General features: G+C 46.8%; 1 protein-coding gene across 1 annotated transcript in view; it reads right to left on the bottom strand.

Annotated features, from left to right (window-relative positions):
* ext1b (exostosin glycosyltransferase 1b) overlaps window positions 1-18,781 on the bottom strand; it is a 106,473-nt gene that overhangs the window by 31,629 nt on the left and 56,063 nt on the right. Inside the window, exon 2 of the mRNA XM_079176741.1 lies at window positions 1,195-1,288. Within this exon, the coding sequence (XP_079032867.1) occupies window positions 1,195-1,288 (94 nt within the window). The remainder of the gene's footprint in view (window positions 1-1,194; window positions 1,289-18,781) is intronic.

Genomic DNA, 18,781 nt, shown 5'->3' with positions numbered 1-18,781 from the left:
CTTACGGTACATTAAATGTAGTCATTTGAACTTAATGTGCACTTGACCTTGACAAACTGTTACACTTTTGTGTACATTTTGATGTTCCTACGTCATGTTCCTACTGCCACAACGTGGTTTTTTATGTATTTTGGAACTGGAATGCTTTGGAACAAAAATAAATGAGGAAACAAACTTTTACCATCTCTGTGGCTGTAAATTTGGTTCACTGTCACTAAGTCCGCTTCCAAGTGGACTCCGGTGCGGTTCGGTTATTGGTGTGAAAGAAAACAGGATTTTATGATAAACTACTGTGGGATGTTGGCATTATTTTTTAAGATAAACTAATAATAAATGAATCTGCTAATCTGTTCGGGAAAAAGTCGTATATATATATATATATATATATATATATATATATATAATATTTCGCCCTGCCCCGTTCTTTTATTATCAATAATTCAATGATTTCCTTGTGAGCTCTTTGTGACACCAAAAGAACATGTTCTTCTCGTGGTCCGGACCAAATGAACTGAGCAACAGGTGTGAAAGCAGCCCGAAGGGCGTCACATCGAATATTTTGTTAAATACTGGAGAACTGTGGCTAATAAGTGCTAACACGCCACCCAGCTGGGAAGATCGGTTAGTTTCTTTACATTATCCCAACTAAAGGGCCAATTACTGTCCCCTGGCATTTGTTTTCTAGAGATTGTAAATAATTTAATTTAATAAAGAGAGATTAAAGAGAGGGGGATAAAAGCTCTACTAGCTTGTCTAGCATTGTCTCCCGTCTCATAACTGTTAACTATTCCTCTTTTTCGAAAACATGTAAATTTGTCCAGAAGCCCCGTGAGCACCTTTCTGTTTTATATTTTAAATGATCACAAGATCAGGCAGCAATTTAAATGTTTCTCGTGTTGCATTAAAAAGATATATACAGTTTGGAGGCAGGACAAAGTTGCTAATCCTCTCAGTGAAGGTCTCGTTTGTTTATGTAAATTACACCATTAGTCTGAGAATAACGGTGGTAATGATTCAGTGATCCTTTAATGCGAGAAGTCGCACCATTAAAACTGGTGCTAAGTGGGAGCTTTGAGTGTGGGAAGGGATCCTTGTTCTCCCCGGTTATGTTGCTGCTGGGCATGGATCGACAGCATGTGCAGTGCTTCCTCTTAATGGGGGGGTGCGCGTCGGTTTATGTGCTGCTTTGTTTACCTGCAGCGCCTCCAGGAAGCGAAAGGAGCCCAGTCGTCTGCCGCGGGGCACCAAACAGAAGGTGGAGTTGTGGAGCATCTCTTTGTAGTCGTACCTGCGAAGACACACACACACACGTGGATAAGTTCACGTTCGCGGGCGAGAACGTGTTATTTACGGCAACGCTCTCCGAAAAATATGTGTGTAATTACAGGAGTACGTACAGCGCATGCATCACAGTAACTTGTTGTAATGAGCTGTATAATTGGATAGTATATCACAGCTGAAGGAAATTCCATGCTAAACGCGACTTGTGAAGTATCTCTACCCCGCGTGTACATGTGTAATATGCACATTGTTTGACACACCTTCACAGGGACATTTTCTGTTTTTTTATGTAAACACACACACGCACGCACACACACACACACACACACACACACACACACACACACACACACACACACACACACACACACACACACACACACACACACACACCCACACACACACACCCACACACACAAATCCTGATGAAATTTTCAAGCCACCCATTTCTGTGGTATTAGCTTTGGTTGATGTGAAATCCATTCTTTCAAAGGACAATCGGGGGTCGTACCAGGAGGCCGGATGGGGCAAGAAAAGACGACCTTTCGTCAGATTATCTACGCTACTTTATTTCGGAGGTAAAACAACCTGTCTGACTTTTTTCCCCTCTTTATTGATGAGGTGGAGGCCCTCCCCTATCTCAGCAACGTGTTTATTATGGATAGAAGCGATGGCCAAAACTAACACCAACGTGATCCAAATTGTCAGAAATCTCCGGCTTTTGCTTCCGTTTCGTTTTCACTCAACAGCCTCTCCATCCATGAACTCCCATCCCCCTCCCCCCCCTCCCTCCTCATCCTATCTCACAAACCATACGCTCCATTTGCACACCGCCTCTTCTTTACTCGCTACCTTCCTCAATCCCTCTATCTCCTAAAGCAGGAGGCCGATGCTCCCTCCCTCCCTCCCTCTCCCAGCTCCTCCTCCCCCCCCCCCCATCCCTCTATCTCTCCAGTGAGGTGTGTCTTATTGCTCTCCAAACAGGGTGATCAACCCTGCCAGGAGTAATGAGCTGAGAGTGACACCTGCTTCCACCACACAGCTGGCTCTGTGTGTGTGTGTGTGTGTGTGTGTGTGAGACAGAGAAAGACAGAAATAGAGAGACAGTGTGTGTATCTCTGCATCGGTCGACGTGTTCTGACAGTTTGCTCGTACTGCTAAATACAAGCAATGATGCCATGTGTTCACATAGTGCTTCCTTTCCCCTCCGCTGCGTCGGCCCTTTACCAAGTCACCGAATGCCTCGATCTCACGGGTTCTCTCGATTACTTTTTGCTTCTCCCGTCCCCTTCCGCCTGTACTTCGTCTCGCCTTCACGCTCCGCGTGCCGCTTTCTTCTAAAAAGGTGGATACAACAACGTCTCCCCGCGTGGATTATTCTCCCTCATATCGCTCTCATACAGACGCACGGCGCCGATAAATGCCACCTTAAGAGCTAACATGGCAGCCAACAGTGCAGAACCAGGCGTCGCAGTGTTGATGTGTTGTGAGGTCTAATTATTTTCTACTTTTTACATGTTTTGTCTAATAAAAAATAAAAAAAGGGAGCAGATCATTTTGAGCTGTTTTTCTCACATATTTTATGTCACCATGCACCCAAAAGTTATGTTATCCGCCTGCAAGAAGACACCGATCACAACAACTTAGAGTAAACTGAGTCTGCTCGCGACAACGGGCTCCGGAAATATGTTTTGCTGTAGAGGAAAAGGGGAGACGGATTGGGAGAACGCATAAATTAGATGATGTTCAAGAATAAAAACAGAACATTTTAAAACTACATTTGAGTGTCTAGTGTCCAATGCCATTTTCTACAAATATATTTAGATGTTTTTGTATTAAAAACTCTACATATTAAACAACAATAAAATAAACTAAATGACACAGCAATGGTTGCTGAGTGAAACATAATAATGAGCCCTAAGGGTTGTCCAGGTTTCGGGTTAAGAGACTGGTGGGGCAGAAAATCATTTCTCATTTAGCCATAGAATATACAAGGGGGAGGTTACAGAACACACACACACACACACACACACACACACACACTCTGCTGTATTGATGATGCCATGGATGTGCTGTAGCTTGTACAGAAGTGTGACAGTGAATGCTGATGCTGCCTTCAGTGTTTGTGTGTGCCTGTGAATATGGGCCGAGCTGACGGGGCAAAGTTGGAGGCAAAGCACTTCGTTCACTCACACACACACACACACACACACACACACACACACACACACACACACACACACACACACACACACACACACTTGGTGGTGATGGTGATTGCTGATGTTGACGGTGAGATGCCGCCTCGTCTCTTCTCCAGCGGAGCTCTAATGAAGTGCAGGGAGACTTGACAGCCGGTGATAAAAATCCCACCCTCATTCACACCTACATGCAGAACGTTCTGTGCGCCGCATAACGCAAGAGTCGTACGCGTAAACACACACACACACACACACACACGCTTGCAGACACACGCACGCAAACAAGCGACAGCTGCACGCCCTCACACTGGCGTTCCGTCACCTGCCGATGGAGACGAGGGCGCTTTCTTAGCCCATATTTCCACACCAGCTGCCTGCCTGGACGGTGTCTGTGTCTGTCTGTGTGTGTGTGTGTGTGTGTGTGTGTGTGTGTGTGTGTGTGTGTGTGTGTGTGTGTGTGTGTGTGTGTGCGTGCAACAGCCCACGAAACAGGCCGCCATCTGATGGCAGTGAATATCAATGTGTGGATTTAACATGCAGCATTTAATCTAACCTCAGCGCGTGTGTGTGTGTGTGTCAGATCTTCTGTCGCCTGCATGCTTAACACAAATCTTTTCTATTTTACCGTTTGCCCTTTTTTTCTGTATTTTTTTAAATGTTTCATAAGCAATGCAGGAAATCTACACCCAGCCTCTCAAAGCAGAACACCGGTTCACAGGATGTACATTTGGGCAATGTGTCTCCTGAAAAAGCAGCAGTGCAACCCTCCCACATGATTCACCTGCTGGGCATCCTTATTCCTACTCTGGATAGAAAGAGAGGATTTTCTTTTCAGGAGGGAGTGTTACTGAGATTTGAACGAGAGGAGGTCGCAGGAGGAGGTCTAAAGGAGGACGTCCTCTGCCCTCTGAACCAACCTTCACCTCCCTTCCTCCCTGCTCCTCTCCTACAGTGCCAACCTCCTGTTGTTTTTGCACGTTACGCTGGTTTCTACCTCCATTTCTCCTTTTTCTTGCTCCGTCTTAACAACAGCTCCTTTATGTCCTTGTGACCTTGAGCTGGCGCCGGGGGGAACCACAGCCGAGCTGCGAGAGCCTGCGGGGCTGTGATTGCGTGTGTTTGGTTTCTATATTTTTCTTGCGTGAGCGCGTGTGTGCGTGCGTGTCTCCATTGTATATAAGGGTGTGCGCGCATGTGTGTTTGTGTGAGACAGATAACACAATGAAAGCAGGGTGAGAAAGAAACAGAGCGAGCGTGCGACAAAGGTGAAGCGACAGCCTGCCGGAATGGCTAAATTTAAATGGCAGAAAAACGAAGTCAGCGCGCAGAAAACAAGCGGCTCCGTGTAATAAAGCGCGGGCGGTGACCTCTGCGCGTGTCACCCGTTGTTTAGCCTGCGAGGGTGAGCTTTGAGCGCACGTGGCGGCATGTACGACAGTGGCTTCTCCGCGACATCCCTACGCGGTTGCCCTGGCAACTTGCCATTTACCGCCTTCACTTGCAGCAGCTTAAGTACACGGGACGGCCGCGGGTGAAAGAGGAGAGGGCCCTTATGGCTAAGTGATCTGAAGTATTCAGATTCTCGACTCAGTACTTATTAGTAGTCGTAACATAATGAAGGAGGACTGAATTGACCCCTCCTCTTTAGTTGCTGTTGCTTCCCCCTCTAGAATGACACACATGAGGTTAACGGTGATAACAGAGGCAGATATGTCATGAAATATTGGTCTTTTTGATCCTCAAACAAGTAGATAGAATCATTTCTAGCCAACAAAATTTGATTTGTGTCCTCTCGAGAGTTAAAACTTTCATCTATGGTTAATTTTCTAATGTTTCCTGCTGACTGGTTTTATAAAGAGAACCAAAAGGTGTCATAAACAATGCACTTTATGGCTGAAAAAAAATGCAAAAATGTTCTCATCATCGCAGCATCCTCAACAGTCGATGATGCATGTGGAGGACCGGCCCAGTCGCCAGGATTTTTTTTTGTTGCATTTGTTTGTTTCTGTAAAACCCGGGATACGTTATGTAATAACGACGCTTTGGCTGTTGTTAATTTAGTTACGTTGTTACTGTTGTTGCCATACTGTTGTTACGCTGTTCTCTCACACAAACCATGATCTTATTTATAACCTTAACCGAGTCATTTTGTTGCCGAAAACGAACCAATCGCTTCGCAACGTCAACCGCGTGTCATTCGTTGTGCAAGCGTGAGACGAGGCTGATGTGTTACGTATTTTTTTAACTGTTTTTGTTACAGAAAGGTCAACATTTGACAAATACCATAGTTTGCAGAAACGTTCAATTCAAAACAAATGGGTTGGGGGGACACGTGAAATAAGGAGCACCATTACTCTTGTATTGTTGGATCGCTCCACTTTATTATAGTAGAGTATCATTTTTTTTAAAGTACATTTCATTCTGCACAACCTCATTTGGATACGTACTATAGAAATTCTGCTTACACAATACCACAGATATTAGAGTTTAGCATTATTGTTTCTACTCTCAGTCATGTTTCACTCACACAAGAGGAAAAGGAGAGTGAGGCCTAAACGATGAGTTTGGGAAATGTAATGCAACCTTCGTTTCGCTGGGGTTGCTGAAGCGTAAACAAAAAAAATGAAGAGGGGAAATAAATGTCACCTTGAACTCTGATCGTCTTCGCTCTCACACAGGGATCTTGATCGAGGCTTTCTGTAACGTCACCCGTTACCTCACATACACGGATGTACAAACGATATCCTCGGCCTTGTTAGTAACGCCACAGTGCTACTACTCTAGGTTGCAGACTGCTTAGAGTGCTGACATTTGCAGCTTAAGTCAGAGCAGACAAACCCACTGAGCAACATTCGCCTGTGACACGTAGGGAATCATAAAGCATAAAGTGGCACGAAATGAAGTAAAAGGACCTCAAAATGGTCTCCGGTTTACGGCACTCGAGTAAATGCACTTTGTCGGGCAGCCCAGATTCCCCAAGGCGTGCAACTTGGTGTGCTGCCACCTGGACTTTCTGGTGCCGTGTTGGGCACCCAGCAGGCACCTGAGCATGAAGCCTCGGGGTGATGAAAACACGAAACCACAACCAGCCTCAGTGTCTTCCAGGGACAAGGGATCCAATTTACTGCTTATTGAGAGTGTTGTTACATTAGCCTCCCAGACCTCTCTGCTGTCTCCCTCTGCCAGCCTCTCACTAATTTCTTTGCCTTCCAAGGTGGGTTTCGGTGTGTGTGTGTGTGTGTGTGTGTGTGTGTGTGTGGAAGAATAGGTGTCAGGAGGTCTGCTGATGTCTGGGACAAAATCCAGGTTCTTTTTTTTCGTACTGCATTGTAGTGGGGGTTGTAGAGTGTCTGTGTGCTCATGAGGTTTTGTTAAAGAAAAGAAAAACCTCTTGTAAAGACTCGTCAAATTATTCATTTTTGGTAAAAGAAAGCTCTGATTTCCTCTCGCCGTGTCCTGCTGCACACACCGGGGTGAGAGTGAACCTCGAGGTGTAGTGCACATCAGAAAGATTATAAAAATGATTTGTCATCACGGGTGTCGTGCCACAGATGTGCTCATTTTGTCTATTAAATAACTCCCGAACAGACTACGGACAGATTTCCAGCAGTAATTAAACAGAAGCCTCGTCCTCCCCGTAAACACGAGTGTCTAAGCTGAAGCATATTGTTGCGCGTGCTCCCGTGAGATTGCGACAGATGTGCCGGCTAAGCGGGCTCGTGGGTAAAAAAAAAAAAGGAGGCATCTTTGGCTCCTGACTAACTGAGATGGAGTACGTTTGGTGAGGGTGTGTGTGTGTGTGTGTGTATGTGTGTTTGAGGATGATACAATGTGCTCACACATGCGTACAGCAGCAGATATGAGCTCTAGAGTGGAATCAGTAGCGTGTGACTGGAATGTGTGTGTGCTAATATCCCCTAACTTTCGCCTCCCTCTACTTATTGGCCCTGCAGCTATGTGTAAGCATCTGTATGTGTGTGCATCCAGATGCGTGCTTGTCCATTTTTCTTTTGGTCCCATCTTCCTCCTCCTCCGCCGTCGCCGCAACGCCTGCTGTACACGCTGAAACTAATTCATTAGCCTAATTAGCGCTCATTAGCCAGCTTATGCTAGCTCCAATCACCGTTCTTGCATGGGAGTGACCCCGAGGTCCGCCTCGCCAAAACAAACACAGGCTTTCTGCGGTGGAACCCATGATGACCTTGAGGTCTGCCCACACGCGCGAGGCCAATCCGACTGCACTCGGAGGACTGTGAAGAGTTCTTCCTGACCAAAGACCATAGTCCTGTGTAGCTCAGTGGGTAGCCCGGCATATAAAACGCAGCTGAGTGAAGAAAACGACTCCGCGGCAGCTGGTTTCGGCTGAAGGCGCTGGCCACAATCAAAGAGTTATAATGGAGAAGAAAAATGTGCGGCAGTAGAAAATGCAGCACAGCAGTTCCGAGCCAGCTGAGGACAAATATACATCTGGAGCTGTAATGTGCATTGGATAAAAGTGTCTACATGTGGTACGGTTTATTTTAACACAACTGTAAAGCTGTGCGTAGGACAGCGCTTCTAGTGAATTTGTGGGTTCTGAAAATGAAAGCCAACGCTAAGTGCCTTAAACCTGCACTCTCTCTACTGGCCATCAGGGGGCGACTCCGTTACAAAAAGAAGTCTGGTCGTATAGAAGTCTATGAGAAAATGACTCTACTCCTCTCTTGATTTATTACCTCAGTAAACATTGTAAACATGAGTTTATGGTCTCAATTTCTAGTTTCAAGTCTTCTTCAATACAGCATGATGTTCATTTAGTAAATGATGGTCCATTTAGAGTCAAACAGACCATAAAGCTGAGTATGCTTTAGAGCGGGGCTATCTTGTTATCGACATGTCGCCAGAGTCGTATATGACGTCTCTAGGTCACTCCTTCGCAGTCCAAATATGGTCACTTCTGTTCACTGGTTGCAAAAAGCCAAGATGGCGATGGCCAAAATGCCAAACTCAAGGCTTCAAAACGGCAGCCCAATGGGCGCCGTCACGACGACCACTTCCACTTCTCATATACAGTCTGTGTTCTAGACCGCCTTAGACAGACCACAACAACACAGAGTTAGAATATTAACGTGAGACACAGACCACAGGAAACGCATGACTAGATCAGGATTAACAAACACGAAATTGTAAAAACAAAATAAAAACACCAATAAGAAAAATATAAAAGTCACCCCAAGAACAAGTCAGAATTTAAAGGCAACCTGAGAAGAAATGAATAAAGCAAACACATCCAGATTGTCATGTAGCCCGGAACAATATTAGCCAGATGAGAGTGCATCGCAGGTGGACAAGCTGTTGTCACAGGTGTGGCTGCGATCAAAACAAACCCGAGGACGCACTGGGATCTGTGACGCCGCATCCGAACAATCCCCTGCATAAGTGGACGTACGCGTTCCTGCGCTTCGCCTGGCTTTCTCCGCCATCGAGAGAAACAATTAGCGGCAACCGTTGCAGACCTCAAAGAGGTTGCTCGAGTGTCAAAAACAACTGCATTAATCCCCCCGTGGTGGAGCGTAATTAAGCGCTGATGTCAAGTCTGTGATGTTTTTGACTCTGATCGGGAGCTTTTTCGGGGGGGACAGGGGCGGCATATGTGGTTATTTGCATAACGAGCTGCGAAGGGAAAAGCCACGGACAAGTGTTCCATAGAGACACGCATCTGAGAGGTATTCTGATGTCGAAGTGTGAACTCAGAGGTCCATCTCGACTGGATTTCAGCAGAACACGGAGATATCCGTGTGTGAGATCTGAACAGGGGCTTAATATGACAGGTCTTTCTGCCCCGTCAAGAACAATTTCTGGAGGGGAATCTTTGACTGATAGCTCCACAGTAATATCTCTGTTATTCTCTCTTTCACTCTCACCCTGTGTGAAAAACAACCCTCGACACATTTTCAGAAAAATAAAAAATCAGGAATCAAAAGCTCCTGTAACATCGTGAGAATGTTTACAACATGACACAGGCCCCGTTCTATGCCGGTGACCCGCAAGCCTGCCGGCACGCCCAATGTATATCAAGTCTCCTCGCGCTGCCGATAAGGAAAGGAACCACGCACAACTCCCAGTAACTCAATAGATGCAGCATGAATTCAAAGAGTGAGCTGGTTTTAAGGAATTTCCAGAGATGTCCCGCTAGTTTGCATAGCCGCGCTGGATCCCCATTACTATTCAAATGAGGAGCAGCGCGGTAAGTATGGCTGCAGGTGGTAGGTGCGAGCCGCATAAGCCTAAACAGCAACAACAACAAAAAAACATGTCCACCGATAAAGATAGGGCTCATGTTAATGCAGACCCACACCCTGTACGCTCGCGCAAACTTCTGAATCAGTTTAAGTCAGCAGCCTCCAGCTAGCCCCCCCCCCAAAGCACGTGTAAGCCTGAATATTTTACAAATAGCCTGATAACAAGAAGTCTTCCTGCCGCGATACTAATTCACTATGACGGCTTTATCCTCGCAATCTTTTCAATTTGTCCTCTCGGATATTTTCCACTGCCAACATATGGAGGCAATTTTTCAGATATGTTTAGTGTCTGCGCAGCATTCACTGGCACACTCGCTCAACTCCACCGAGGATGGAGGTGAGGTCGACTTTAAACCAGGCGACACCTATTCCAAACACGTTTCCCGTAATATTTTTTTTTGGGGGGGGGGGGGGGGGGTTTCATTGGCAGCTAGAATCAACGCTTCGCACGCACGCACTTCAAGCCACTGATTGGCGCCTCGCTGTGTGATCTTGCCGATGAGGGGTCCGGGCTCCATGGATGTTCGCTGGAGACCAGCTGTGCCTCGCTCCGCACTTCCAGATGGCCCTCGGGACGCCTCACTCTGAGATGTTAGAGTGTGTGTGTGTGTGTGTGTGCGTAGACCCTATACGTGTGAGACGGTCTCAGATTTAGACATGTCAGCACATGCTCCGCGGCGGCCTCTTTTTTAAACACCGACACATTTTGTCATCAGAGCCACTGAAACGAGGAGTGCGGAGGAGGCCGGAGTTACCCCTCACCGAGATGTCCTTTCATCTGACACACACTCACGCACACACACACACACACACACACACACACACAGAAGAAAGAGAGAGAGCGAGAGAGAGGGAGAGAGAAAGAGAGAGGAATGTTTAAATTCGTTCCGTCCGCATTACGGTCCCTGCAGGCTCTTTCATGACAAATCATTCTCCAAAATCTTGAAGAGTCTGAATAACACACTCTCTTTCATAACACAAAACAAACACACACACACACACACACACACACACCGGCCGAACAACATTCTCGCAAAGGCACATTTTCTTGACTCTGTGTTAATATGCATTCACTGCACACACACAAACTCGCCCCACCTCTTCATTTTCAAAGCACCAGCGACCATTATCAGGGTCCCATCTGCCGGCCAAGACCAGCCCCACTCTCCTCCAATAGGCGAGTAGAGACTTAATCGCATCTAATTTCTTGTCTGCGACAACATTCTAATGTATTCCCTCTGAAGACTCCTCTAAATCAAAAATATAAACCCGGTTCCTGAAGCCACCTGGGTCCCTCGGCAGAACACTACAATCGGAGAATGCCGAGAACCCTCCCAGAGCAGCGCCATGACTGTCGACGTAAGACGGATGGCTGAGCAGCACACACGGAGTCGGACGGAGAGGCGCACTGTCATCGGTCGAGATTGCCCCCTTTGAAATGTCGGCTGGGCAGGAATTTGGAGGAGCAGGCTTCTTTTCAAAACACACGGCTGAGCGAGTTATTTGAAGAAGAAAAAAAAGGGGGGAAAAGGCTGCAGAGTGGCCGGGGTCAAGAGACTTGCAAGAGGGGATGTGTCAACTTCAACTGACTTCATAAAATGACTGGAGATTCCCTGGGAATTCCCTTTGTCGTTCTGTTCTGTTTAGTACTTGCAAGATTTCATGTTGGGAAAGTCATAAGTGGCTCTGTGGGTCCAGTGAACTAAAACAGACATCTTTTTTGTTTTTTTGCATTGTTCACACTAAACATGTCAAAAAGTATTAACCCTGAACTCGCATGATTTTATCCAATTGACCCTTCCATAGGCCTGCCCCTTTTCACTCTGTGCTCCAATAACAGTTGCTCTACGCTAGCTAACTAGCTAGCTAACGCTACATCAAGAAGAGCCTAATGTCAGTTTAGCAAACGTCAGCCAGGTTCGCTTCCTCCATATTTCTGTGGTAACGTTAAACAAATTGACTGGTTGCTGACATCATTTTATGATGACAGAAAAAGATCACGATTAACGTTCCTTTTATACTATCTCTGTCAGGCTCCGTGCCACCCCAAAATAACATTAGTTGTTATTTATATGGATACAAACGACCTCTAATATCCCAACGTGAATAGTCGAAATCCTTGTCGTCGGCTCCTTGAAGCTATAATGCCTGACGCCGATGTATTACACACAAAGGGATTCCATTCAACTAGCTAACCCCGGCCATCATATAGAACAGTGTGGCTCGTCCACAATTATGCAAAATGAAGGAAGATAAAAACCTTCACACACCATTAAAACTAACGTTTTTCATGCGGCTCGTATAGCGATGCATCCCAAAAGATTTTTGACAATGAAAGTCCACAAATCAAAAAATCTGAACTCAAAGTCCACTTAGTAGCTTTTCCCCAGAGCTTTCTACCACATCTCTCTCACTTCATTGATACATATATGATGACAGGTCTACATACGCGTCTGCCTGGTATCATGTGACCAGGTGAACTCGGGTAGATGCAATGAGGTTTCGTTGCATCACTGCATGTGACTTGGACACTTTGATTCTAACTTTTTGTGTGTCTGCACCTTTAACAAGACCTCTCTCACACGCACGCACGCACGCACGCACGCACGCACGCACGCACGCACGCACGCACGCACGCACGCACGCACGCACACACACACACACACACACACACACACACACACACACACACACACACACACACACACACACACACACACACACACACACACACACACACACACACAGACAGACAGACAGACAGACAGACAGACAAGCACATGCGCGATCATTTCAGAGTGAGTTTGACATGAGCATCAACAAACGGCGGAGTATGTCGGCACCGCACGACACCGGAGAGCAGCGTGATGCCTGAGACAGTCGGTGCTCCCAGGGTGTGTGCGAGTGTGAGAGCGAGAGAGAGGGAGTACAGCTGTCAATCACGCCCGGAGAGGCGAGCAAAGCGATACGCTACCCTGTGGGTTCATCAGCACCGCGTATGTCAGTCACACCCCGAGATCACATTGATTGTCTGTCTGAACTCATCTGAGAAAGTGTGTGTGTGTGTGTGTGTGTGTGTTTGCATTGCATGTGTGTGAGTGAGAAAGTGAAAGTGAAGGAGTGGGGGGGGGGGGGGGGGCGGGTATATTTGGCCTTGAGAGAAATGCCGTGGGGAGTGGGATTCAAAGGACAAGAAAAATAATGAGAGAGAGAAAGAGAGAGAGAGGACGTAACGTCCACAATGCTGCAATTATGATTCAATTTAAATTCCCGCATCAATTATGCAAACATATTCAAAAGTCATGTCAAATATTGATAGGCTCTTCAACTTCTCCAACTGTATTCATTAAGGAGCCAAAACTTAACCTGGACTCTCTCATTAATCATGGATAGGTGTCAGCTGGAGGTCCACATTCAAATTCAGCCAACACTCCCGAGCCTCCGCACCGCCAAGGGCTTGTGCCACATATCTGTGTGCATCTGTGCATGTCCAAAGTTGTCCGCTTATCTGTGCGTGAGCTGCCAATGGCTGACCCGTCACGTGTGAGAGCGTGCACGGCTGTAGGAAAAACTAAATATGGTGGAAAACTGGAATCCCATTATTGTATAAAAAAAAGGGCAGATGTAAAGATGCGGAACTAGCAACTCCTAATGTCACACCTAGTGCGGAGTATCATTTGAATTTTTGCTAGCCGCGCTAGTGCTGCGGCTCTGTCTGTTGCATTGTGCCAACTTCCTATTGGCTAATGTTAGCGTGCTAACACACGCAACTAAACCATTGCACATGTTGACATCAGCACGTTAGCATTGTCATTGTGGGAAAGTTTTATAATATAAGCAGCTTCAATACAGATATAATAATATTAATCATAATAACAATAACGCATTAGCCCATGTGTGCGTGTCTGAATTCTTTGTGGTCCATCTACATTCCTTTGTGTCTCTGTTGTGTCACCAGAGGGACCAGTCCCTTAGGCTACAACTGCTGCATCTTGGTCATATGACACACCTCTGAAGGGCCAACCTGGTCTCATATGACTGACTATAGGCTCCAAAGCTGGGTGGGGTCACGGCGCTCGGGTCAAAGGTCACTCCGGTCCCCACCCTGATGAACAAAAGGGAGGACTAAGCCTTTCATTGAGGGTCGTGGTGGCTTAGATTTAGGCCGACTGGGGGGAGTCATGCTGTCTGTGTGTGTCTGTCTGGCCGATTGTGTTCTCAACACAGGGGGTTATATGTCACTTGTGTGTGCAGCGGGTGCATATATACCTTTACTTTCAGATATACAGCTTATGTCTCTGACGGAGTGCAAAGTGGTGAGAGCTCATGTTCGTGTCAGACCGCATACGTCTGTGTGTGTTGTAACTGTGATGACGAACCCAAAAGCGCAAACCCACTGCCCCTTACTGCAGGCTTCCCCCGGAGCGCTGCACTTGGCTGATGTGTGTGTGTGTGTGTGTGTGTGTGTGTGTGTGTGTGTGTGTGTGTGTGTGTGTGTGTGTGTGCATACAGGGAACAGCTGTTCTCCAGTGCTACACAGGGAGGTCAGGGGTAGACACGGACGAGCTACAGCTGTGGCCCCGGGGCTTGTGGGAACTGTGGCTTGTACAACGTGGGAGAGGAGGAGGAGGAGGCAAGAGGAAGGACGAGAGATGAGCAGAAGAGAGGAGATAAAAAAATAAAAACAACGATTTATTTGCAAGATGAGACGGCCAAACGAAGCCGCAAAGAAGAAAAGAAAAAAAACTTGACAAGAGCATAAAAGAGACGACAGAAGAAAGGGAGACGTCCCCCTCTGTGCTCATGTCGTCTGGAGCAACAAAAAGCCACGGAGACCGGCAGGCGGCGTGGACCGCGGCGTGTTTTTGGCCACGAGGTCATCGCAGAGACACACGGGACGGGGAAGCACTTACGAGGGCTCTTCTCCAACTAGCTAACTAGCTAACCCAGACCCATCAACCCACAGACACTTAGCATTCCGAGCAAAGCCCTCGCGTTTAAGAAAATTAATCACGGCCATGAGCTCGTAAACAAGTTGACTTTTGCCGGTTAGCGAGTCGTCCCGTTGGCCAAGCTTTGCAGAGCGACTCGCATAAAGACCCACTGTTGGAGATAACGCTTATTTCGGGACGGCACCTAATGTGATAAGTCTGAGAAATCACTTCGTAGTCGTGCACAGACGATCATGAGCCGCGGTTGAGAGCAGAGGCCCCGCTCCTACAGAGAGAAACTAGCGGCAGAGAGAAGAGGGGGGCCGACAGTGAAAACTAATAAGCCTTGTGCATCGGGAGAGAAATGGGCTCATCTCTCCGAGGCACCGAGAAAAACTATCGGAGCGGTTGTACACCGTTTCCAAGAACAAAAAAAAAAAAAGAACAAAAAAAAGACGCCTCATCTCAGCTGAAACCCAACACTAAATCCCTTCTGCCTGACAGATTCGGCAAAAGAATAATATCTGCAGCAGGAATAATATTTGCAGCCTGCATTATAGAAGCATATGAAGTGATCGAGAAAGAGATGGAACTGGGCCAAAAGCCAATTTCTGTTTTTTTGTGGAACCCTGAAAAGAAAAAAAGAAAAAGAGAGAGACAAAGTTGTTCAAGGTGCTACTTCAAATCCGCTCTGGAAACTCTCTCATCCTCTCCCTTTGCAAAGTCTCAATTAAACACTGTCGATTGCCATCTGTGAGGCAAGTGAACCTAGAATCATTAAAAGTCTGCAAAGATTAAAAGCAGACGTTGGCGTTGAGAAAAAAAAAGGAAAAAAAAAAGTAACAAAAGGGTGAAGAAGAAAGAAAAGGAGAAAAAAAAAAAAGCGATGAGAGGAAAGGAGGCGAGTGTTAGAGGTGACCCTCATGGCAAAAGTTTTGACTGAGCTTTTGGTATTAAGCGAACCGTTTGAGCTCTGAAGATGTAAGAGATAACGAAACACACGCAAGGCTGCAAAGAGGCTGCATCCTCTTTCACTGCACGACGCGAGAGTGCGTGTGAGTTTCGGTGGGAGAGGTGTGTGGGTTCCTGGGTTAGATTCAACCAATAGTATCCTAGCAACATTGTGTGTGTTGGTGTACCGTATGCGCTGAGAGCTGTGGGTCACAGGTGAAAGAACACACAAACAGATCGAGCACGTACTCAGGTCAGTTTTTAAGCCAAAGTGTCACGACTCTACCCCAGAGAGGCTTCGCTCAGATCTGTATACCACAGCGCTACAGAGGCTGATGCTTTATGTTCCTATGTGCTGTCAAAGCCGCGGCATGTCTGCTGGCAGGACGGCTCTGCACCGGCGCCAAAGAGATTTCCTCGACGTTCGCCGTGCCCGGGGTGTCCACAAAGTTCTAGGAAGCCAAATATCTTTTTCTCCCTTTTTTTTTGCAACCTGGTGGGGAAAAAAAGCGACTTTAACAAAACTAAGAGATCTTTACCAACACATCCCATAACTTCAAGATATTTGATTACAATCACAGTCTTTCTGCTTCCGACATAAATCCAAATCTTTTTTTTGGGGGGGGGGGGGGGGGGACTCAACAGAATTCTGCGAAAAATTCATGTCCCTTTGAACAACAGCAGCAGCATTCTTATCAAAAGCCCTCTTTTCTAATATAATATGAACGAGGCGCGAACGAACATGAAGAGGCAGCTCTAGGGTGAGAGTCGCGGACTCGTCGCTTGAAGTCTAACGATACATGCCGGAGTGCGTCTGAGCCGTGGGACATTCCTCCACACTCCTCCCCGAGTCGCTTTCTGACTTCTCCAAATGATGTCTTACTTTATGCATGTGTCCCGTCTCCCGAGTATCGTCCTCAGGGTGAGTATTTTCTTCCCTGTGGCTGCCTTTATAGATTATATATATATATATATATATATATACACACATCTGTCTGTCTGTCTCCTGGGGATGAGATGAGGACAACAGTGGTGAACAGTAACAAAAGAAGAGATGAGAAACATTTTCACAGAGATGAATAGGTGCTCCACCTTAAAAGAGAAGAAAACTCTCGCCTCATATCTCAGCTTTCACATGGCGTTCACCAGTGTCTCACACGGGGGAAAGCACACTCCTCGCTCAATGTGGACATTGCAGGGACATTTGATTAATGCCAGGCATAGATGGAATCGTATCTGGATACAATCTGCGTACCGGACAAATGTCAGTGTGAGGTGTAAAGGGGGGGGAAGGGGGGGCCTTTATAGTCTCTTTGTTCCCCCCCACTGAGCCGCTCTCACAGCATTTCTGCGGTGCAGTAAAGCAGAGAGCCGGCCTTCGTCCCCCCCTCCTACCTGCAACAGAGGGATATTGTTGCAACGCAACCGGGACTTCGGTTACCGAGCATTCCTGCCTCTTCATTTCAAAGACGGAAAACGGCTGAAGGGTAACGCGAGGCGGGAGAGGGACAAGAGGACGAGCGGCCACGAAATAACAAGGTGCAGAAAGGAGCGAAGGGGGGAGGACATATTAGCGCCGATTACGGCCGTGACTCTCTCGACTCGTGCGTTTAGGCAGGTAATCAAAGACGGGTTTATTTTTTTCCACCACCTTAATTTCACACTGGCACACACTCGGAGGCATCGCTTCTCTTAAATTCAACATCTTCTCCTCCGGCCAAAGAGAGCGGGGGGGGATAGCTAATCAGGCCGCCTTGATCCGACTCAGCGAGTGGGTGTCATCTCCAATCCCAGCATGTAATTATCTCCAATGGGACGCCGGGGCAGCGGCTTTGTGTTGTTAGTCACACCACTCTGGCAATGGCACTTTTATTTTACCTCCTAAAAGTCACAACAATCCCACCACTGGTGCTGCATTAACCACCCGCGACAAATGAACCTCCGTCTGACAGACGAGTCAGAAACACACACACACACACACACACACACACACGCTATGGTTTGATACATGTCATACTCAGTCAGCCCGGGCAACAATGGCGTTAATGTGCACACACATATGGGACGTGTGGGATTGGTTGTCTTAGTTTAAAACACTGTGTAATAATTCAGCCAACACACACAATCTCTATATTTTAAACGCTCATTCACACATTTCCTTGTTCCGTGTACATATGCAGAACCGGGACACCATTTAATCACACGGTAATGGATTCGCCGCCGACCGAGAGTCCAATTACCAGAGCTATAAATGCTAATGGTAGCGCTAATCATAACAATAGCGTCACGGTCCAATGGCGCTATGGCTAGGCCTCGGCGCCTGGTTCGCCCCGGCAACAGCGCCCGCGCAATCACAACTACACACATAAAGCGGGCGACTCGGCTGATTTAAGCTGTTTTCACAACGACTCCTGCCTCTCTGCTCATCGCTTCCTCCCCCACCGAAACATGTTCCCTTCTGGGTTTGTTTTTACTCTTTTCTCCATCGCTACTAATTTGATAGTCATCTTAAACCTTCATTATTGATTTTTCTCGGCTACTTGGGGGCAGCAAAACAAGCCGTGAACAACACTGACTCGTTATCGCCCAATAACGCTAATGTGTTAGCAAAGAGGTGTCTGTTTTACACATGCAGCATGTTTATTAGCAGCATAATCCTTCAAATATTCGATGCATCAAATGCTGTTTTGGGCGCCATTTTTTCCTGCAATGGTCAATCAGTGTACTGTGTACTTTGCTACTGGCGGGGTCCACCTTTCCCGTGCAGTACTCAGGGAATGATGCATGCATGTACAGGGCTCAACAATTACTTTAAAGAGTGGTTGCCAGCAAGTCACTGGTTCCTTGATCATCCGTTCTGTCCCGTTCAAATGTTGGTTTTCTGGACCTTTTGTGATGATTTCCACCACAGATCCATTGGCTCTTCGGCATTGAGGTCTTAGACTACGGGTCCCCCATGTGACACCAATATCTCTCTTTTTAGAGATGACCTCCAGTCCGTCTAGATTCTGCTCAGACAGCTGAAAGCCCTCTCACATACACAGCTGAGGAGACACGGGGAGCTAACGCCACATCATGTAGCATCAGAATGCAGGCAATAAATATGAAGAATTTAGTTATTTTGGGGTGCAAGTTT

The sequence above is a fragment of the Pholis gunnellus genome (genome assembly GCF_910591455.1).
Source record: "Pholis gunnellus genome assembly, chromosome: 16".
Classification (NCBI taxonomy): Eukaryota; Metazoa; Chordata; class Actinopteri; order Perciformes; family Pholidae; genus Pholis; species Pholis gunnellus.
The sequence above is the reverse complement of the archived record's forward strand: the minus strand, read 5'-3'. Positions and strand labels throughout refer to the sequence as shown.